The following is a 23,560-nucleotide window of genomic DNA, read 5'->3' on the forward strand; positions in this document are numbered from 1 at the left end:
ATGAAGGGGCTGGTGCTGGCGCTGCTGGTCGTCCTGGCAGGTAAGTTTAAGCGTTGCCGGTACGGCTGAGCTGAGGTGGTTGTCACGGTCTCGAGGGAAATGGGACGGTCTCGAGGAAAGTGCCCCGTCGGGGCGTTTGCTGCCTCCTCTGCTGGAGCCTTGGCTGAAACCTGTCCAATGTTCTGCGCAGCCGGGGTGCAGATCAGGGGGTGGCTGGGGCGGCGGAGGCGCCAGGGGGGCTGACAGGACTCCGGCCGCCTGCCGCTGCCCCCACTCGCCCTTCGGTCCGGCTGGCCCCACCGCTGGCGCCCGCTCGCCAGGGCCACGCCGAGGGAGCGAGCGACGGATGTAAAGCCGCCGTGGAGACGCGGGGTTTCGCTCACATCCGTCTCTTTCCTCCCACACAGGCGGGCAGAAGCGGGACCTCGGTAAGTGCACCCTCGTGGCTCCCACGAGATGGCACGTCCCCCCGTTCGCACCCGGCTGTCTGCCGTAGACAGCCTCTCCCTTTTCTTTTCCTCTCTCTCTTTCTTTCTTTTTTTTTTCTTTTTTTTCTGTTTCTCGCACATAACGCCACGACAGTCATGGTCACGGAGGTGTTTTGGTTGTTTTCTCAACAGAGCCCGTCTTCCGTGCTGGCCAGACCTACCACTACAGCTACGAGGGCCTGGTGCTGCAGGGGCTGCGGGGCGGCGGGGCGGCGGTGGCCGGCGTGCGGCTCCGCTGCCGGCTGGAGGTCGGGCGCCTGGCCCGCGCCGACCACGCGCTCAGGGTAACCGCGGCTGCGTCGGGCCACCGGCGTCGCGTAGCCACCGCAGGCGGCTCAACGCCTGCCGGCCGGGAGCACACACAGGGAACAGATGCCAACGCCGCATGACAGCCTTGGGTTCACCTCCACACAAAAATGCGGCAGGCAAAAATATGGTTTAAAAAGATGTCCCCACCCTAGTTTAGCTGAGGAAACACTACTACACCCGTGTATGGAAATGGATGAGGAACTAAGCGTGAGCTCCCCGTGTTTGCCAGCCTGGTCCGTAGGCTGAGAAGAGCCCAGGGCTGGGACTGAAACCTCACGTTAGAATTCCCCTTCCATCTCCATCGCCTTGCTTCTAGGGTTGTTCGCAAGGGTGTTAATTCCAATGTGAAGGATTATAGTGGTAATTTTTGCACTTGGTATAATGATGTCAGATCTGGGAGGGCTGTTTCTGATCGAAAAAATTGTAATGAACATCTTAAAATACTGGCATGGAGCAGAAGACCATAAAAACAGGATTTAGAAGAAAATGTGGGGAGAAAGCTGTAAGAGAACACTTAAAATTTATCCTAACAGTATCTTGATTTCCGTGCGTATATTACTCAAACAGCACGAGGAAATTCCTATTATCGAATATAACACACTTCCGCAGCTACAGGCTCTCCACAACTCAGTTATAGTTGCTATAACTTTAGCAGTTACAGGCACAAGTCTTGAGTAGGATTTACTTTGAGAACTTCATGTGACAAAGGGGCAAATCACACTTGCCAGCAGTAATTATAAATGCCTAGAATAAAATCGAGCACCACACCTTTTCCCTCTGAACAGGAACGTGTATTCTCATGTATGAGGGTGGGAGGTGCATCTATGTTTATATGTATGCGCAGGTGCACGTAGGCACACATTTCCCACTAGGTAGCAGCCAAGGACTTGCAAGCAAGCTCTACAGCCTGGTAAGCTTGAAATTATCAAACCCACTTCCAAATGAAAGGATGTCAGCTCCTGCTGGGCCATCTCCCTTCTGAGGACCTGTGGTCAGCTCAGCTTCTCCATCAGAGATGCTTTGGTTTTGCTGCTCTGAGACATGCTGGGCAGTGAGCAGCAGCCACAGGAGTTACTGTGTGTTTAGGTAGGCAGCCTGAGTGATGGCTTGTCTGTGCTTTTTAGACTGAAGGAAAATCTTACTGAAAATCTGGGAAAAGCAGAGAATTTCCCTTACACCCAGATTGCTAACAGCCAATGTTTTACTCACGTCAATGCCCAGTAAGCTCTACCAGATTTGCAGAACTTTTGAAGACTGCTTGCATGTTCTTATTCTTTTAGCAGAAATCCTTTATGGAAATCGTCTTTTCAAGACCTTTTCCTAGGACCAGCACAAGGGGTTAAGAAGGAAAGCACTTCCTGCAATGTTGGACAAGTGGCTTGTGTCTGGCCATGGACTGAAGTGGTCAGTTTTGTTGTTATTGCACTGTTTTAAACTGATGGCAAAAATGATGATTATGTTTTCTTAATTTTGTTTGCAGATTCAATCACCAAAGCTGGAAGAATACAATGGATTCTGGCCCAGGGACCCATTCACCCCAGCTTCAAAGCTCACAGAGACCATTGCTTCATGTTTCACCCAAGCCTTTAAGTTTGAATATAGTGAGGGAAGGGTTGGAAGTATTTATGCCCCTGAAGGCTGTCCCATCATGTGTATTAACATAGTGAGAGGAATTCTGAACATGATGCAGATAACCATCAAAAAGTCACAAAATGTGTATGAATCACAAGAGGTTTGTTTTTTCCATTCCTTTATTGTTACTCTCATTTTACTGTTACATAATAACATGTCTGTACATACACTTCCCAGGCAGTTTTCATTTATCTATTTATGTCTGTAACGAAGGCCTGTTTCAAGTGTTCAAGTTCACAAGTTCATTGTGTTTAATCAATACTCACAGGCTGGGATTGAAGGCATCTGCCAAACCAGATATGTTATCCAGGATGACAGCAAGAATAATCGTGCCACCGTATCCAAAAGTAAGGATCTAACTGACTGCCAGGATAAAGCAGTGAAGAACATAGGAATGGCTTACATCCGCCCTTGTCCTACCTGCCCCTTGGTATGAACAGTGCAAGTATATACTGCCAAACTCATTGTTGGCATAAGCAATTGTTAAATACACATCCATTGCACTGATGCTAATAAGGAATTTAGCTGATCTCTGATAAATTAACTACTGACTGTTCCTATTCATAAGTGAGTTTCTCTGCACTTTTAGAAAGTCAGAAATATTAGAAGTACAGTGATGTTCACTTACAAGATGAAGTATGATGACAGCGGGGCCTTGATGACATCTGCTGTGTCTGAACAAATGTATCAGATTGCTCCGTTCAATGAACCTGATGGTGTTGCTGTCATGGAAGCAAGGTAGGATTAGTTACAGTGTGTGTCTGTAAGTGCATCTGTAATTTATCAGAGCCAGGATGAGATGCCTAAAACATATTCACTCAGGATGCATGAGTTAAACAAGTATCTTATTTCACTGCAACTGGAAGGCTTTTTTAAGTCCTAAGCTCTTTGGAGTTGGTTTCTTGTGTCAGACGAGTGATCTCTGCACCTTTGTAAACAAATTTTTGTAATTAGAGATGAAGTCGCTGCATGGTAGCAGCCAATTTTCCTGAAGCCAAGCCTCTCCTGGGAAAATTGGTAGTGTTTTACAACAGGTTGGATCCAGCCCTTTGCATCTTCAGTTTAGAGGAGCTGGTGTGAAGCACCCAGAGCACCGCAGGGCTGTGCTCCCCACACCCGGTTCTGGTCCTGTGTTGTGCACACCGCTCAGGGTGTGCAGGGGAGCAGAGCCACCCTCCTTGGGCAGGAAAGCTGCATTGGCTGGTGAAATCCAGCCCTCCATCTGCCACGGCAAGAAATGCTGCAAAATTTAAACCTGAAGCTATTGTAAAAGTATTCCTGTCAGATATTCCCTTTATTTTAAATCTGTCAATTTATCCAGCCTCTCAGTGACTTTTGCAAACTTTAATGAAAGCTCCCACCATTCCCATGCTATTTCCAGACAACCTGAGTAATGAACAAGCTTGAGAAGTGTCTGATCCATTTGCAGTCAATATAACTATCTTGTTGGGCACCACACAATCTGCTCCAACAGCTTTATATATCCACTGCTCGCACAGGTCCGTAAGACGTTAGTGATGTATTTCTTTCTTTCCCTTGAAGACAAGAATTGGCTTTGGTTGACATTAAAAGCACTCCCATAAGTCCACCAGAAGCTCAACTGCACAACCATGGGAATCTCCATTACCATTTCTCTGGAGAACTAGTCCAGATGCCAATCCATCTAATAAAGATAAAAAACCCAGAATTGCAGGTATTAGATGCTTATTTTTCATACTCTTTCATTATTTATAAGGTTAACAGATTATCGTAAAATAATTTTATACATAATCTTTTATACTTTCTGGGTTTTTTTCCATAGTTAACAGAAATACTGCGACAATTAGTTCAATATAATGAAGAAGGATCCAGTAAAGAAGCTTCAACCAAATTCTTACAGATGATCCAGCTTTTTCGCCTAGTGACCCTTGATCAAATTGAGTCTTTGTGGGCTCAGTTTGCAAATGAACCTCCTTACAGGTAACTGCATTGCTTTCAGCCACAATTCCTGATCAGACAAATATTGGGCAATGAAGATAATGAATCTTCCCCTTCTTGGCAGGCACTGGTTTCTGAGTGCAATCTGTGCTGCTGGAGCTACTGACACATTCAAATTCCTTAAACAAAAAATTCATCATGAGAAGCTGAACATCTGGGAAGCAGCTGTGACTCTCCCGCTTGCCTTCCATTTCGTTACACCCAACGAGCAAACCCTAGAAATCGCATCAGTGAGTACAAATTATTCTTCATTCTGTTTCCCAGTCATTCATTTTTAATGGTGAATTCACAGGATTGTAAGTGGAAGATGCAACATATTTCCTTCTAATACGGTAAAATGCAAGGTATTAAGAAAAATTGAGACTGTGTTTTAGAAAATGTTTCCAAATACTTGTTAACAAAATGTTTTAATGGCTTTGTTATTTGATGCTGTTAAAACCCACAAATCCTAGGAAAATTGCCACTGATTTCTTTTTTGCCAAAATATTAATTTGGAAAAAAAAAGACAAACTGAAGCAATTAATATCATGTAACCAAAAGTAAAGTATATACTTTATAATTGGCTATTATTATATCCAAAAGACTGGCATTTGATTTAACTTAAACATCTAGGAAATATCCAAAATAATTTTATCTATTTATTTCTCAAATGCAAGGGAAATGTTCACTAAATTCCAGCTCTAGTAAATAGGAACACTAAGGAATGATACTTCTTGCTTCTGCAGACTTTTCTGACATGTCCCCAAATCCAGAAAGCACCAATGCTTCGAATACTTGTTTACCTGGGGTATGGCTGCATGGTAAATAAATACAGTGCTCAGGCTTCATTTTTGCCTAATGAACTTCTTCAGGTACGTGGCCCTCATTTCATATTTTATAAGGAGTGAAGACATTTTAAAAATGCCTCTAATTTAGTTCTCACAATGTTGATAATTAGGTAACTAGTTGTTTACATGCCTCACTCTTAGCTGTGATTGCCGGCAAAATTGCAAAGACAGAATGAATGGCAAGCTGATGGCAATGGCAAGTCTTCTCAGAACAGTAAAGACCTTTAGGTAAATCAGCTATTGACATAAGAAGCGGAAACTATGCAAGTGTAATTCTGAGGCTGTGGCAGGCCCATGCAGGCTGCCAGGGCTGATGGAGTGGCGCCAGGCCCCCTTAAGGGATCCCTGCATCAGTCTGGTGCCGCTCTCAAACTTGCAATAGACTCCCTGGGGCAGGCATCTAGCTGGGAACATCCCCAAAGCTCAGGCTCAGTTATCATTTAAAATCAGTTACGACATTGTGTAAGGAAAAAATAAAGTTTGCTTGCATATTTCATATTTGGCATCCTGATCATGATGGTGAGATTTTTCCTGGGAGAAGAACAAGAATAGCTTCCTTCAAGGTTTTGCACCAGTAGCTGTTATGTTTGCTATGGCAATGCACATTTTTATGTATCATTGTAAGATCATTACTTGAAGTGATTAACACTTTCTGCTTTGTTTTCAGCCGCTCCATGACCTTGCTACTGAAGCTGCCAGCAAGGGCCATGCTGAAGATATGGCCTTGGCTCTGAAAGCCATAGGCAATGCAGGAGAGCCAGCCAGTATCAAACGCATCCTGAAGTTTTTGCCAACATTTTCGCCTGCTGCAGCTGCATTCCCAAACAGAATTCATGCTGATGCTGTGTTGGCCTTGAGAAAAATTGCCAGAAAAGACCCTGCAAAAGTAACTGAAATTATTATTTAAACAATTGTGTTAGCAGATGTGGTTTGGGTTAACTTAGCGATGCTGTGATAATAAAAACATCAGGAATGTTAGCAACCTGGGGCAGATTCCTCAGTTAGTGACTTTTCTCTTGCCCATACTGCAAACTTCCTGACATCACCCCTGTCCTTGTTGATGTCTCTGGGAACAAGGTTGCTCTAGTCGCTGTCACGTTGAGCCCATTACTAATGGCTGTTTCTTCCAATCCTGTTTACCGTGTACCTAACAGTATCTTTGTTTTCAGTGACAGTTTCTATGCTCAAGTCTCTGCATAGCCTTTTGTTCTCCATTCAGTGCAGATCAGACATGCGTTGTTTAGGAAGAATTTCTTACTAAGAAGTTACAAGGTACTCACAGGCTGTATCTTCTTTCTCTAGGTAAGAGAAAGCTTGCTCCAGATCTTTATGGACAATTCACTTGCTCCTAATGTCCGAATGGTGGCTTGTGTTGTCCTCTTAGAAACTAAGCCTGCTCTTCCAACTGTAACAGCTATGGCCAGCTCACTACTAAAGGAGACCAGCTTACAGGTAGCCAGTTTCACATACTCACACATGAAGGCTTTGGCAGTAGGCAGGATCCCACAGCTCTATAATCTGTAAGTAGAGGAAAGAGTGAACTTTCCAGTTGCAAATAGTGATTTTTTTCTTACAGTTTTCCAAGAATTTGGTTACAGTCAGCTACCTTCATATGCTTTTAACTCTTTATTACTTAGATCTGCTGCTTGCAACATTGCCATTAAGCTACTAAGCCCCAGACTTGACAGGCTGAGCTATCGTTACAGCAAGGTCATTCATGTCGGCGGTTATTCCAGTGAGTACCAGCAACCCTGTTGAACTACTTTGGCTTATGCAGAAATGCCTCTATCATGTTCCACGATTTTCATCCAAAATCCTACCATGGGCAGTGGGTTTAGTGCATTCTTGAAATGGAAAAAGTACAAGAACCTCCTAAAATGCAGAATGCCCTAAAGGCATTTTATTACTCTTTGGGTATCTACTGAGGAAAAAGATATCTGAACATGGATTTAGGCCTCCTTCTTTAGTCACTGTGGTTCTGTTGACTCTGTCCTAGAACGAAGTTCTCCTCTTGGGGTTACAAACTTGAAGACCTGTGGAACTGACTACTGGCAGAATCATTTGTCATCTAATACAGCATGTACATAATGTCTGACACAAACTAGGTATCTTGGAGACCCTAATGAAAATCTCTGCTGCATTTTATTCTTGTTACAGGTCAATATGAGGCAGGTGCAATTTGGAGGGTCTATCTAATGAACAGTCCTGGCACTGTGTTTCCATCTGATATAATCACAAAAGTAAGAGGATATTATGCAAATACTGCAACGGATATTGTTGAGGTAAATATTTCATTAGAACAACCATCTCAGCTACAGATAATATTACTCATTAAGCCATTTGGATTGTGATGTAGCATTTAACTCCATCCGTGGCTGTGAGGACTGATGTGGAAGGGAAAATATGGATCATGGTTATGATTTCACATGTATTGGGCATCTTGGCACATAGATTCAGCTACAAACATGTTAAGTATAGACATGAAAATCTAGGAGAGCAAAGCAAAGCTTAGGCAGCTGAGCTTTCTTCTGCTTACCTAAAGTCACATGACATTTTGGGCCTTTTGCATAAGTACAGGCAACGAGCAGCTGAAATTACATTTTGGCTAGCAGTGCAGCCAGGGTAGCATGAAGCTCCATGTAACAGCATGCAGCCATTTACTCAGCTTCTTGGGCAGGCTTTGTAGCCTGCGCTGAGCTTTGTGCTACCCTGAAATTATCCCCACTGACTAATTCAAAGCTATCTCAGCATGTCCTCACCATCTGTAGTCATAGCCTGCAGTCATCTGCCAAGCAGACATACCCTTATAAGCGTAATGGTTTCATGAAGTATGTATTTAGAGTGGCCTCAGTAAGAGTATTACTACATACAAAGGTATTCCTGAGCTCTCTTGTGCTTGGGCTGTGATGCCTAACTCTGTTTCCTACAGGTGGCTCTCCGATCACAAAGCCTAACCAATATTATTAGGAAACATAATATTCCCTTTACTGAATATGATACATACAAGACACTGAAAGAACTTGGTAAAACGGTATGTACATACTCATCCTTCTGATGTGTTTGAAATATGCAGCTTGCACCACTGCTGGAGTTGCATTGCCTACCCACCTAGCAGTCCCTTTGATATTTCAGTGAGAAAGGAGTAAGTTGCCGTGTTTGATTGCAGGAAGATGTACTTGTATTGCACTTATGGTATCAGTGGACGCCAGTTTTTCATTCAACGTGTCAGCACACCACACAAATGTGCCCTTAGTGTACACTACAAAGGATAATGATGATGGTAGCAAAAATTAATGTGTTTTGCAGTGTATATTAAAATGCAGTAAGGATGGCTCTTCTCTTTTACAATGATTATTGGATAAAAGTTTTTTTCATGAGCTTTTTCTTGGGTGTCATCTACTACTTACTGCAGTAAAAACTTATCCTTATTTGGGGAAAGTCCCACTGAAGTCAGTTATGCAACATAAGAAAGGCCATTTTAGTTCAGAGCTGTGTGAAGTCTATTGGATTTCTGACTGAGGAACTGCAGTTAGCATCCTTTAGATTTGATCCAGTCTTTGTTGATGCAACATTATATTTCAAATAACATAATCTGCTTCTTCCCTTTCTCCCCCATCTCTCCTTAATACCACAGCTTCTGGGGTGGAAAGAATTGCCTCCTGAAGACCCTCTGGTATCTGCTTATGTGAAAATACTTGGCCAGGAGATTGCCTTTGTTGACATTGGTAAAGATGTTATTCAGCAGGCTGTGACGGTACTGACAACCACTATTGTCTTTTTTTGTCTGAGGTGCTGGATAATTTCACCTCCTCTCTCTCTCTTTTTACCTACCTATCTACCCCACTTCTCTGTTTGCAGAGCCTAACCGAATCATCAAACTGGCAGCCAGTGGTAACAAAAGTGATGGATGAGGCCCGACGAGGAGTTTCCGGACGATGGATCCTCCCAGGGATGGTGGCTGAGCTGCGGCACATCATCCCCACAGCCGTGGGCCTACCTCTGGAGTTCAGCCTGTGCGGTGTCACCCTGGCCCAGACTGCGGCCACTGGTGAGCTTGCAACACCTCATGGAGCACTTTCCTCACAAGCCTACCTTGGAATAATTGTGGCCCAATCCCTCCACTGAAATTAAATCCCTCTGTAATCCTGACAAATACTCTTGTATGTGGAAATATTAGTGTTCAGCTACCTCCAAAGAGTTTGACAAGTAATTAACGTGTTTTGTCTGGGACATATTTGTGTAACTCTGTTTCAGAGTAACAAGCTTTAAATAATTGTGTAGAGTATTTCAAAATGTAAAAGCACTACCCAGGTGTTAACTACTATGTTTACTGAAAAAAATTTCATCACCAGCATTAATTACTGGTCTGTTCATATAACTCCTTTCTGTCTCTTGCAGTTGATACGCAGATGTCACCACCATTATCTGGCAATTTTAGACCTTCCCAGTTGCTGGAAGCCAACATGGAGGTTCATGCTGATATCAAGCCAAAGTAATGATGACATATATTTTCACATATACACATGCATACATGCATGCATATTCATTTATATTTGAAATAGATATGTGATAGCATGTTGTTATATAAGGGCTTTATTTGTCACAGATTTGGGGTGGCTGTATTATTCACGAGCAGTGAAGCTGTGAAGAAGCAACACAGTCATGTGTTATCTCATGATCCTGTGAGCCTGGCAGTGGGCACTGTACCCTGCTGCAGTGCTCTGCCGTTGCTAAAAAGCTCCCATTTGTACTGTTTAGTGACTATGGATACTAAGCTGTGAAGATATATTTGCATATGTATGAAAAAGTTTTACAAGTTCAATGTCATCTTGTCATCACAAGGGGAGAATTTCAGCGGGAAAAGGAAGGTGTGTTTCTGGATTAGCAAAAACAACTGCAATAATAATAGTAATAATTAATACTACTACTAATAATCTACATACAGTCTGAAGCTGATAGAAGATTCTGGTATTAGATGGTCCTCAGGCAATATATCAGTGACAAAACAGTGAAAAGATCCATGTTAGCGCCTTGTATCCTTCACTTTTTTCAGTGACACTTCAACATGTTTTTATCTCCTTACATGATACATCTCTTTATCCATCAGTAATAGTTCTTACGATAAAAAGAACAGTATGAAAATGCAATTTTGCATTTCAAAGTTAAATATGTGCATGTTAATATGTAATTATTTCCATTCTTTCAGAGTATATTTTCATGTGATTGCAATGATGGGGATTAATACACAATATTTTCAGAATGGTCTTGAATTTCATGCAGAGTTCAGTGCCAACACTACAATGAAATTTGATGCCAGGATAAACTTGAAAGAGAAAAGTTTTAAGCTGGAAACCACTCCCTGCCATCAGGAGGTTGAGCTAGCAGCTGCAAGGTACGGAAGGATTTGTTGCATTTTGCTTGTTATGTATAACTGATTGTCAGTTCCTTGTTATAAAATCATGAACACGGAACTCCTTGTTAGGCCCTGCTGTATTTTGGCAGCCACATAATGATATTCTCTTTTGTGCATAAGCAAAGATTTTTTTTTTTTTAATATAACTATACTGATAAGTTCTGTGTCTCTGAAGTGCGTGAGAAGGACATGAAGTCAGTTGATGAGGTCAATACTGCCTTGGTGGCTTAATGCTGATTAAAATACAGAAAAGCACAGTATTGCCCATATCTCTTCAGAATTAAAGACAGCAGGGGTGAGCAAAATTAGATGTTACTTGTGTGCCATTTATTACCATTTATTGTCTCAACAGGAGCGAAGTTTATGCTATTTCAAGAAATGTAGAAGCAGCAGATTCAGAAAAGAGAACCCATATTCTCCCTAAAGGAGAAGTACCAAGTATCCCTGAGCAGAGGTTTCAGTCATCAGAAATATCTGCGACAGACAGATGTGAGAAGGTAATGATGCCTCTGCCCACCACTATAGCAAGCAGGTAGAGAACAGACAACTTCTCACAGAGGCTGAGCATCTACAACCCAGCAACTGGCTAACAAAATCACAAACATTAAACTGTGAGATTCAACGGGTGCCTGGCATAGCCAAAAACAGACCTAATATAAGTCCCAGTGGGTTCAAGCCACTTAATTCAGGGTCTGCTCACTCCTGCCATCTTATGCAAATAGGACTGCTTTGATAGCATGTCTTGCTGTTTCTTTACAGTCAAGGGTAGAGGGTGTGGAGGCTGCGTCCTTTGTACAATATCCCTGTTCTCAGAGCCAGAGAAATGTGGAAAGGATGAGTTTCTGGCAGGTTGTACATTTTTATTCCCAAGTCCGGAGGGAATCCCTGTAGTAGATTGCAGAATCCCCTTCTCTTATGTGCTCTTCAGCTGCTGAGGCCTGCTGCTAACATAGGAAGAATATACTGAACTGGAACAGGAGGGCTAGTAGCCCAAAACTGGTGCAAAGACATAGCTCTTCCACAGAGCCTTTCAGGTTCTTGATAGGAAGTTTGTGAAAAACTGCCTGGGTAACACTGGGCAGGAGAACTGTCCTCTTCTACAGAGCACTTTGGAGGAAATCCCACTGCTTCCAGTGCTTGGGTTTCTATTTTTAGGCAGTGCTTCCTTATGTGGGCAAAACTATTGTCATTCTTGTCATTAACAGGAATAAAGGAAAGAATTTAGGAGCTGCATTAATTTTTTTTGTGCGAAATATTTTTATTTACTGTGTTTTTTGTTTAATGCAGCAAAGAAATATTCCTAGTGTGATATCAAAGGGATACCAGCAAGGTTCAGAAGAGGAACATCACCGCAGTGTAGGAGGAAGATTTTATGCACGCACTTTCTGTAGCAAATTAGCTAGTTTGGGATGCTATGCTTGTCTCAGCCTAAAATCACGAGATTCTGCTTTCTTAAGAAATACGTACCTGCACAAATTAGTTGGAGAACATGAAGCCAAAATAGTTTTGAAACCAGGTAATGAAAACAAGCTTGTCTGTCAATTTCTGTGAATGCCGCTCAAGTACTGTAACTCTGGAAAGTAAGTATCTTGACTCTAGTTCATACAGATGCTGATATTGACAAAATACAGCTGGAGATTCAGGCAGGATCCACAGCAGCTTCCAAAATAATTGACGTGGTAAGCTCAGGGTCTAAGGAAGAGGATGCATCATCTCCATATGAGGACATTCAAGCTAAACTAAAGAAGATTCTAGGCATTGAAAAAGTGTTCAAGGTAAGAGACTTTGAGCCTGGGAGAGGGGAATATTTTCCAACAAATGAAGCCAAGAGCGTGAAGTCCAATGTGGAGAACTGGCAATGGACAGCAAGGATGGGGCTTGTTAGAAACCTGCCTGTGAAAGGCCTGTTGGCCAGTGCCAGGCCTGGACCCATGGGATGTGTCCAGCAGAGGCTGGTCCTCTGCACTGGAGTGGCTTTTGGCTGGGAGGAGTGGGCCTTAATGAGTTCTGGTGCAGCTTCTGCAGTGAGTGGGGCAAGGAAGTTGTGTTTCTTTGCAAGGCTGCACTGGGAAGCTTGTCTGGCACCCAGAGAAATTTTACAGAGCAAGCTATAACTCCGTCACTCTTTGAACTGTTTTTTGCAGGTCGCAAATAAAACACGGCACCATAAGAAACGGGTTCATAGTAAAGACAAGACTGAAGTTACACATCTCTGGATAGAGCCCAGTGCAGCCCCCTTCTCCAGTTCATCCTCTTCTTCCACTGCTTCCTCTGTTGATGGTAAAGAGCCCAGAAATGAACAGGAGAAAAATGCAGCAAGACAATCTGGAAGGAAACATGGCAGCAGGAGCAGCAGCAAGGGCAATGATAGCAGCAGGAGCACCTCTGGCTCTGCTAGCACTAAAATCTGCAGCAGCAGCAGCAGCAGCAGCAGCAGCAGCCGCAGCGGAGAGGATCATTCTGCAGATAAGCACTGCAGCAGGGACAGTGCATATTCCAACCTACAGGTAATTCACCTAGGTCAGACTTTTGTCAGTATATCTCTTGGAGTGAATGTTTTTGTATCACAAATCAGGAAAGTGTGTTTTAATAATTAAAAGCACAGTAGTTCCAGAGAACCCAGTGGTGATGATATGGTTAGTATGTCCCTGCTCGTTATGTGAAGACTCTTAAGTGTACATGCACATAGGGCATGGATCAGAGGAAGAGAAAACAGACTGAAGGTGGCTGTTTGCTGCAGCATGGATGAGGTAACCTAGCAGAGGTTACCTGTTTCCCATTTTTAACCGCTCTGGTTCTCTGAAGCATTTCAGTTTGGAAGTGTCACATTTCAGAAAGTTTCATTTTAAAATGTTTTAAGATATGATCTTGTTTTGCCCTTTTCCATACTTGATACTGAACTTTTTAATGCAGTTGTCAAAAGTTAGTTGCTTGTCTTCTCTTGAAATTCTTCTTACGTACTGTTTATTTTCACAGGCAAATCTAGCTATTTACCAGTTTTGGTTCAAGCCAACTGACGAACAGGTATATTTTCTGCTTATATTGTGAGTATGACCTACAATTGCTTTCACTAGCTTCACTGCAATTAGAACTTAGATCACTGAGAATAAAATGTGAAAAAATACTTCTGCAACAACTTCCAGTGGTAAACAGCTTGCTTCAGAGTGATTCTTCTGTTGTTGCAGGATCCAGAAAGGAAAGTCCTAAACAGCAGCAGCAGCTCCTCTTCTTCTTCAGCTAGTGATGAAGGCATCTCTAGAGCCATATCTCAGGTGAGCACCTTAACCTACAAGAAGTAAAAACATTTACTTTGGATTTCCAGTTAATGTAAACTCACAGTGACAGAATAGAAATATGGTGATTTAGCATATTATAATATATATAGAGAAAACTAAAAGCCTCTGTGTTGAATTATTTCCTGCTTTTATAAAGATGAGAACCTTGGATAACCATTGAATATTTTTTAGAATATGCTTAATACAGGCTATATGTTTTAATGAAATTGGAATATACTGCTGTACATGCTGGAATGTGTATTGCTCAGTAAACAATTCATTATAAAAATGAGAACACACTTACAGAATACTGAGTTTTACTTTGATCAGGTACCCCCTCTGTACCACACCAGTAGCTCCCTGTTGTAAGTTTAAGCAGCTTGCAGAAAAAACTCTACCTGTTCTACCTTCTCCCCACCCATTTCCATGTATCTTGAATTCATCTCCCTCATCCACCCTTTTACCACACTTACTTACTGCTTCCCTGAGCTCCTCACGGTCACGAGCCCTGACGTTCTTGCCACGTACACCTTCCTCACTGCCAGAGCCTCACTCTTTTCCCATTTCCATCTAAGCCCTCACCAGCTCCATGTTACCTAAATTACTTCTTTTTGGTCTCCTGTCACTTGGACCTGGAAGTGCAGGTCCTAGCACTAGCCTGTGTGGGAAATCCTGCCGCACATGGCAGCAAATCTCCAGCACTCACTGGGCCAGGAGCGCACCCGCCCCATTGCCCAGGTCAGGCACAGGCAGAGCCGGCAGCAACTGCTGTCACCTGGCACAAGTCTCCAACTTCGAATCACTTCACATACCACAAATGTGCAAGTACCACAGTTCGGACTGTGCAGAACAGATCCCTCTATCAACACAAATTATCACAGTTTTAAACAGATAGCTAAGCGCATTTTATTCAAGAAGGCTATTAGCTAAACTGCAAGTCAGTATGAGAGTAATTTTAGAAGGAGTTTTAGCTGAAAAGAGAATGCAAGGGCAATCCTGAGTTAGGTAATCTTGATTCTTTATACAGCAGGTTCCTATTCCATACTTCCTTTTGTTAAACTGAAATTACTCTACCCTAAGATTCATGATATTACTGTTTTACTCACATAGGTCTTGACAGCTCTCCCTTGAAAGACTGAGGCAAAACTACACTGGAATTGAATAGATCAAACAATGATCTATGATGATGTCATAAAAGACTTTCTAAATGAAACTTTTCCTTTATAAATAGTTTGTATTTAAGATTTTAATACAGCCATTTTAATGCTTTGTTTACCTATATGCTCTCTATTTCTTCTCTTCTGACTTAAGCCTAAATTCTTGGGAGACATTAAACCACCAACACTGGCTGTAGTTCTTCGTGCCATCCAAAAAGATGAGCACCAGGCAGGATTCCAGCTTGTGCTATACACTGATATACAGCCCATGAGATCTAGGATACAGATGTTTGTTTCAAGCATCGCAGGATCAAGCAGATGGAAACTCTGTGCTGATGCTTCAGTAATAAATTCCCAAAAAGCATTGGTAAGATTCAAATTTGATCAGCTCAAATGTAAATGAAAAATAATGGTCTTACTATGTTTTATACAAAAAATATATATTTACCTCTACTAGGGGTCTCTGAAATGGGGTCAAGATTGCCGGGAGTACAAGATTGCTACTAAGATTGCAACAGGGCAATTTGCTTCTCATCCAGCTGTGCAGATGAAGCTAAAGTGGCCAAAAGTACCTTCACGAATCCGAAGAGCTGCAAGATGGTGAGATTTTACTTTAATTTTTGAAAAATCCACGTATGACAATGCTCCACATAATTACAGATTCAATTCTGCAATTTCTGAGCAGAAAAATATCCTTAATCAATATGATTTTATAAGATCAGATTACACATCTGTCTTTTTGTGTAGTCATTCTCTCAAAACTTAGTGCATTTTTGTTTGCAGTAAAACCACTTGAAACAAACAGGGATGATGAGCTTTACATAATCTATCATAGGCTTTTAATTTAAAGTGCCTGAATTAAGAACCTGGTTTCCTGATCAGTGGAGCTTCAGAGGGCCACTCAGAGCAGAACCTTGGTTCTTTGAGGGAGCCAGTCTCGACAGTAGAGGGAGCCTTAAGAGAGTAATTTCTTGACCTAAGCACCTTATATCCAGTTTCTGAAGAATGTGATGTAAATATTTCCCATAAGGCTAACTGCACACTAAATAGCAAATGTTATATGACACTGAGTGTAAGAAAACTATTCATTCATTGTATTCATACATGTATTTCCTCCCAATAATATCACTGTTACAGATCCATATCCAAGCCCAATCTTTTTTTTAATAGCGCTGCCAAATATAGATACAAATAAGAACTTCAGTTACATAAACATGCATGCAACATAAACGTTAAAAAGACAAGGGTGATTTGGTTAACAAATTTATACTGAAGAGGATAATTTTTATATTAGCGGTTACCTTGATGAGCTGTTATCTGCCCTTACTACAGTGGATGAAACCATCCAATTGAATATCCTGGAGCAAAGCCACAGAACTCATCCTTGTTCTGCTTTGAGACTAAGCCTTTTTAAAGGCATATTTTCTGTATTTCTCTATTTGAGTCCCAAGCTTGTAAGGGAACCTGATGATATAAATCCCTCTGTCTACTCATTGACAACCTTAGTAAGCAAAGGATCCTCACTAAAAGATACTATCTAATCTAATTTTTAGTTATTTGAATGTATTTGGTGCCTTCTTTTTAACATTGAATGTCTTTAAAACAGGTTGGCTATTCTTTCCTCCTCATAGCTGCCATCCAGTTTCAAGACTGTTTTACCCATTAACACTGTTCTAATCGGCCTCTCCCTCTTCCCATATACAACACCATGTGATACCAAACCCTGCTATATGACATGTCTAACACAGAATGCACATTGCTTTATGAGTGTTTCTAGTCTGAATAAATAGTAAACAAAATTTTCAAAGATGGATCAGTTAAATCACTTGCATCCTTTTCTAGGTTCTACACATTTGTTCCAGGAGCTGCATATATGCTTGGGTACTCCCAAAGGCAACAGCGCAGTCCTTCTCGACAGGCAACTATGGTTATAGCTCTGACGTCTCCAAGAACCTGTGATGTGGTTCTCAAGCTACCTGATGTAACTATTTCCACAGTCTTTTATCCCTGAGCATGTAGTACTTATGAAATCAAAGGTTAATAGCTTTGGTTTAACACACTTATTTTTTTAAATTTATTAAACTATAAAGAAGCTCCCCCATTACAATGGTATTATATTCAGATAGTTGGTTCTATTATGAAAGAACCTCATAACACATTTCTCTTTGTCATGTAGCATGCAAACACAACAAATGTGAAAGACATTGTGAAATGTGAAAACAGAAAGCTGTTATAACATGACAATCGTAATCAATAATGGATTAACAATAATTGATTAAAACACCACTCCTCCCCTGATTTTCAGGAAAATGCTAGGTTTTGTTGTGTCTTGGAAAACAATAAAATAAAACTCTAGAGAGTCCTGATGGCCAAAAAGTAGCTCCCAAAGTATAGGTAAGGAAAGACTATGCACCTCAGGTAAGCAAACTGCTTAGACTGTGAATAAGTTTGATGCGCAACTCCTCACAAGGCTGTGCTGGTGAACATCAAATTTCATTTAAAACACTGTTATTCTATAGATTTCAAACTGCAGAGCTGTCTTGTGCTGTAGACAGAGGACCTGACTTATATTTAGTGCTGACCTAGATCTTGATTCTAAATTAGGTTTCAGTCAGTACATAACACAGTTCTCTTTAAATGTTACAGGAAAATGTTGTTTCATCACCATACTATATTTTAAATCTACATTAATGTTTGTTTTCTGATTGATTTGCAGCTCACAATATATGACAGAGCCATAAGGCTTCCCCTGCCATTCCCTTCAAGTCCAAGTACACTAGCTTCAACACTACCATCCTCTGACTGGAACTTCATTTCCCAAGCAGCATTTTCAATCATTGAAAATCTTAAAGGTTAGCAATTAACTATACACAAAAGCATTTACTTTGTAGATGTTGTAAATATGATTCTGACCTTTTGATGAAACTTGAAATTATTTTACGCTCACTTAAAAAATCAGTTGGACTTCAGATAAAAATAAACATGTTTGTAATGAAAATCTGTGAGGTTACAAAGATATAAAGAAAAGGAAAATTATATTAAAGATAAAATATTCAAATTGGGATTTTATTGACATTTATTGATGATTTTAGTGATCAAGAAGTACAGTTTCCCCAAACTTGTCTGCTTGAACTTCATTGTGGAAATTGTTCCTGGGGAAAATAAGCCATAAAATTTATGACAAGGACATTCAAGTGATATCAGTTTTGGGGTGCTCCACTCGATTAGTGCTCTTACATAGAAGTCAAAACAACTTCAAAAAAATTACTCCTTAATTTCACCTCCTGTACTTTACTTTGAAGGAATTATCATTTCATTAATGCTCTATTAAGAGGTAATCGTGTTACTCAGGTTAAATTTTAAATGAAAAGGCTTTGCATAATTCTAGGATAAGAGATCACAGTTTGCTTGAAATCCGTGGGCTCACATCATACCCATCTTTAGTAGATACCAAAACCAGCCTGTGTTAATTCAAATTGCTGTAAAATAATCAGAGCTGGTAAGATTTTCAGCAAAAGAGTACTACAGTGAAAATGGGAGACTTTTACTACGGTGCAGGTTTTTTTCCTCCCTATCACTATTTCTAATCCTGGTATCACTCAGTACAGTTAAAGCCATTTATCTGACAAATACACTGCCAAATAGCAGCCCTTTTCAGTGAATTTCCTCTGGTGTTAGTAATATATTAATTAAGAAATTCTGTTTACTACAACAGTTACTAAGGTCAAAAGGCCACACAGAGAGAGTTGCACCAGCACAACTGTGAGCAGAATTTATCTCACACAATGACTGAACTGTGAATGGGTTGCTTTGTTGTTTCTGGACTAGCAAAGTTTTGCTTTTGTATTGCTGCAAATCCAGAATAATTTCATCTGAAGGAATTATTTTACTTTTATGTGGGAATAAGTAAGGCCAGAGCATGGTCAAAAATCTAAAGTAGAATAATTGCTTTATATAAAGTATAATAGCCTTACTTCTAATTGATTTTTTTCAGCTCGTTGTTCAGTTTCCCAAAATATGATCACAACCTTCAATGGAGTTGAATTTAACTATTCAATGTCTGCAAATTGCTACCATGTCTTGGCTCAGGATTGTAGTCCAGAACTGAAATTCCTGGTGATGATGAAGAGACCTGAAGAGTCTGCTGACCTTATAGCAATAAATGTCAGACTTGCCAGTCAGTAAGTAATTGCAGACTTCATGACAAATAGATGTCCAGCTGATGATGCTATAAATGTGAAGACCAGATTGTTAGAGCAGATTGGTACCAGCACAAGACTCATGCAAAAATTACTGATGTCAATGGAAAGAGCTCTAGTAATGTCCCTGGGGTTTAGGACTTTGCTTTGTCTTTGAAAAGTCCTTTGTTTTTGAAATACATTTGAGGTTCATAGGAACCTGAAGTCTTTACCACCTGAAATTCTTGATTAATTTCTTAGCATTTAACCATCTCATTTTAGTTCTTAGTAATTAGGTAGACACATAAAGCCAAAAGGGACTGTTGTAATAATTCAGTCTGACCTCCTATACTAAACTAATAATTAGACTAATTAGCACCTACACAGTCATCTCAGCAGAGCAGGTAAGAAGTGCACATAGCTAAAAAGGGAATTACTTCTCCCATATTAGAGATATTCTCTTAGGTTATCCCTCAGTTGGTGCATAATGTTCTAAATCTATTTGAAATTAAGATACACATTGTTTCATCTTGGAACAATCACCTCCGCAATCATAGGCTCTACTATAAATGTAGGGTCTGCTACTCTTAAATTGTATGAGATTATGCATACCAGAATCATTGTAGAGAGTATTCTTCAAAGGGAATAAATAGGCTTTGATCTGCACATTTTCATTATAAGTAATTATTTATTTTTTTGTGTGCCTATCTCTGCCATTATGTTAGAGAACAGAGAGAAACTAGTATGCCCTGGACCTGTTCTGTGGATAAGCAGAAGGATGCTCTTTTTTATAAACAGTACCTTTTGTGATAAAGAGATTCCTTGTCACTGTGTCATTTGTGATCATTTCATACAACCGTACTGTTTTTTAAGTGCCTGTGCTTCATGTTTCTTTATAAGAGCAAATACTGCTCTCAGGAAGATGCACAGAATATTTGGGCTATAAGAGATCATAACTGCAGTAGGGAATCCAGTCTGCCTTTGAAATGTAAAGCACCTTCAGCTTATATGAACGTCAGAGCAGCTATATTGTTTGGTACCAAGGATCTGTCTAGCCTGGTACCTCCCCTCCCGAACTGTGGCCACAAGCAGACGCTCAGAGATGAGTAGAATCAGGGAAGTGTGTTTTGTGAGCACTCTTCTCGGCACGCTTTCCTGGACTCCCTCTATTTTCATCCCAAAGGGTAGCAGGTATTCAAGCCAGAATGGTATGAACATGTTGGAGTATTGGTTCTGCCAGGATTAGAAATTGTGAGTTGAGTAGCACGAAGGAGAAGCATTTGTTTATAATCATTTCCTTTAATTAAAGTGAGATTGACATGTATGTTTCCAATGGACTTATCCAGTTGAAGATAAATGGTGTTCAAGCTCCAATGGATGTTCCATACACGTCTAATTCTGGTAGGAAAACAGTTTTATTTTTCATTTAATCTTTTCTGCTTTCTTGAAGAAGGAAAGAATGTGATCCTGCAACACTCTCTCAAGATAAAGTTCACCCTAATATATGAAAATTAGGTGATTTGATCATAACTTCATGCTGGCTTTTATGGAGGATGACAGGAAAGATGAGCAAAGAAAGAGAATGTCAATTTTTTGTACTTATGCACAGTGCATAAGTACTTAAAGCAGTGCTCTAGTATCTTGGGCTGTCCACTAAGGCTCTCACAGCACAGGCAACTAAGAGCTACTCCAGCCACAGCTGACCTAGTCACTGAGCTTGTTTATTCGAAGGTAGGATGGGGAACGCACCTTATTTCCCCCATCTCTTTCGAGATATATCAGAGCCTACATTCATTCCTCATAAAGTTAACAGGAGGTTCAGACCAGGCTCCAAACAATAACTTCCTTTTTAAAGAAATCTCATTCTGCTTTTTTATTGCAGATGCAAGCTTGCTGATCAGCAGTGAAAAGAAAGGCCTGTCATTAAAAGCCCCCGACTATGGCATAGATAAGCTATATTATGATGGCCATATACTTGAGGTATTTTTTTATTTATTTTTGATGCTTTTATTTTCATAAGATAGACATTTAAATGCATATTTCCTTTATTTTCACAAAGATTCACATTGCTTTCTGGATGGCTGGAAAAACATGTGGTATTTGTGGAAAATATGATGGTGAGAAGGAAAGGGAATATCAAATGCCTAGTGGATATTTAGCTAAAGATGCAGCGAGTTTTGCTCAGTCTTGGATTGTCTCAGAAGACCCTTGTGCTGGAGGTATTAAGATTCTAACACATATCAATATCATTGCCTTTGACTAATTAATCAATCACATGAATAGCCATAAGATTTATATAGTCAATTTATATTAATTGTAGCGTGATTACCTTGTGGTTAGTGTCCACAGGCTAAAAAGTCTGTTTTTTCCTGAAGTCAGTAGTTCACTGCAAGGTCTGTTTTTGTTGCATTCTTACATCAATTTATTTTGTATTATGTAACTACATGAAGTATGTGTGTTCCAGAAAAAATTATAAACAAAATTCCCTAAGCCATATTAGGCAGGTAAAAGCTGATATATTAGTATGAAAAGTAGGTAGTTGACTGATGACAAAAGACATCTTATCTAATTCTTTACAGTTTCATTCCTTATTTCCATTGTTATTTTCAGGCTTTTCCCTTCTTGTCAGGAAAAAAAATATTCTAGATCTAGCTATCAAAATATAAGGAAATCTGAGGTGAGAAATAGCTATTATAATTACTTCAGGCTGAAGATGAACTTAATCCAAAAGCTTCAGCCCTGGAATGACTGTTTGTACCACTTGGCTTCTGTATAAAAATGACAACATGAACATAGCTGACAGCAGTAGGGCATACTGCACTTTGTGAGGAACCCAACCCCGTGGGCACGCAGTGGCTTTTTTGAATATGCTCTTAGATCAAGCTCCTTTGAGGAGGTAGGTCTAAGAAAACCTGGATCATGGATGCTTGAAGATGAAGCTGCTCAGCTCTAGCAAGACAGGTGTGATGCTAGACCCACTGCAGAAGTTGAAATGTGGATGACTAAGAGCCACTACTGACCAAAAATGCAATTCCGTCAGAGTTTAGGTGAAGTTGCATATCAATTGATCTACGGTTCTCACAAGTGTCTTTTCAGATTTGGACACCTATGTCTTACCTAACTCCTACTGTACATGCCCCTGACCTTGGGATTTTGCCCTGATTCTCTTACAAACTAAGTCATTGATGGAAACTCTCACTTCAATGAGATCAGATTTCACATATCTTCTATCACTTGATATATCTATCCATTGTTCTTAGTTGTTGCTAATTTACCGAGTACAGAAAACTCATTTATTACAATTCTATAGATGCTTTAAAAGAATTCATGTTTTATAGCTTGCAAGCTGCAGCGCAAACTTGTGAAAATTGAGAAGCCTGTTGGATTTGAAAACAAGGCCTCAAAATGCTACTCTGTTGAGCCAGTTTTACACTGCACAGAAGGCTGTTTAGCAACCAAAATTGTTCCTGTGTCTGTTGGTTTCCACTGTGTACCAGCTGGTAAGTCTGTAAAATGTGTATGTGCGCACGGCACAACTGGAATATCTGAATGTGATTCTTACTCCCTTACAGTTCCCTATTCCTCATCCTCTCCGTGGTGAGAAAGAGAGCTACAGTCCAGCTGAGGGCTCATGTGATCTTCCTATTTAAGTTATTCAGTTTGTTGGGAATTTTTAGCAGGGGAAAAATGCTCTAATTAAGGGCAGTATTCCCTGTTCTTCCCCTGTTTGGGGAAGAAGTATTTTAAAATCTTTGCACATCAGAAAATGTCTCATTACCAACTATCATAACCAATATTAGCACCATCTAACTGGAATTTAACTCATAAAACCAAGACAATTTCAGCAGCTGTACACACTATAAGCATGATCCGTGTACTCCTGCATTCAGAGTATCTACTGTTTTCAGTGGGAAAACAATACATACTGGTTTCATGACCCATTTTTGTACAGCTTTGGGTAACACCATGGCACACAGAGGCTGATGTGAAAAACCGTAACACCGTGAGGGTGCTCGTATTAACATGAGCCCCTCGGTGTATAAAAAAACCCCTCCTGTAACTTCTTTTTTCTTCTTATTTACAGACTCGGCTCTCAACGTGGAAGAACAGACTAAGTTAGACCAGAAATCCGAGGACTTAGTGAGCACAGTTTACGCCCATACAGCATGTTCTTGCAAACAGCAGTCCTGCCCAGCATGACGCTCCCTCACACGGGATCCATTTGTCTGTCTCGTTTCCCGCAGCAGTGCTTCCCTCCTGGGAAACTGCGGACATAGGGGGCTAATTGCTGTGGACAGCAAGGG

General features: G+C 40.7%; 1 protein-coding gene across 1 annotated transcript; it reads left to right on the top strand.

Annotated features, from left to right (window-relative positions):
• On the top strand, window positions 1–23,485 carry LOC112993106 (vitellogenin-2-like). The gene is made up of 35 exons (XM_026116452.2): window positions 1–40; window positions 408–428; window positions 621–772; window positions 2,278–2,529; window positions 2,698–2,859; window positions 3,019–3,167; window positions 3,972–4,122; window positions 4,231–4,388; window positions 4,471–4,636; window positions 5,132–5,257; window positions 5,901–6,119; window positions 6,536–6,753; window positions 6,871–6,968; window positions 7,391–7,515; window positions 8,163–8,264; window positions 8,868–8,987; window positions 9,092–9,281; window positions 9,632–9,725; window positions 10,440–10,625; window positions 10,999–11,143; window positions 11,934–12,162; window positions 12,246–12,421; window positions 12,791–13,153; window positions 13,623–13,670; window positions 13,832–13,918; window positions 15,233–15,445; window positions 15,536–15,678; window positions 16,921–17,059; window positions 17,795–17,930; window positions 19,073–19,259; window positions 20,566–20,657; window positions 21,139–21,236; window positions 21,316–21,475; window positions 22,595–22,756; window positions 23,341–23,485. Exons 1-35 carry the CDS (start codon window positions 1–3, stop codon window positions 23,454–23,456), a joined length of 5,223 nt encoding a protein of 1,740 aa, XP_025972237.2. The 3' UTR covers window positions 23,457–23,485.
• The last annotated feature ends 75 nt before the right edge of the window (window positions 23,486–23,560 follow it).

This window comes from Dromaius novaehollandiae, chromosome 8 (genome assembly GCF_036370855.1).
Source record: "Dromaius novaehollandiae isolate bDroNov1 chromosome 8, bDroNov1.hap1, whole genome shotgun sequence".
In the NCBI taxonomy this organism is placed as follows: Eukaryota; Metazoa; Chordata; class Aves; order Casuariiformes; family Dromaiidae; genus Dromaius; species Dromaius novaehollandiae.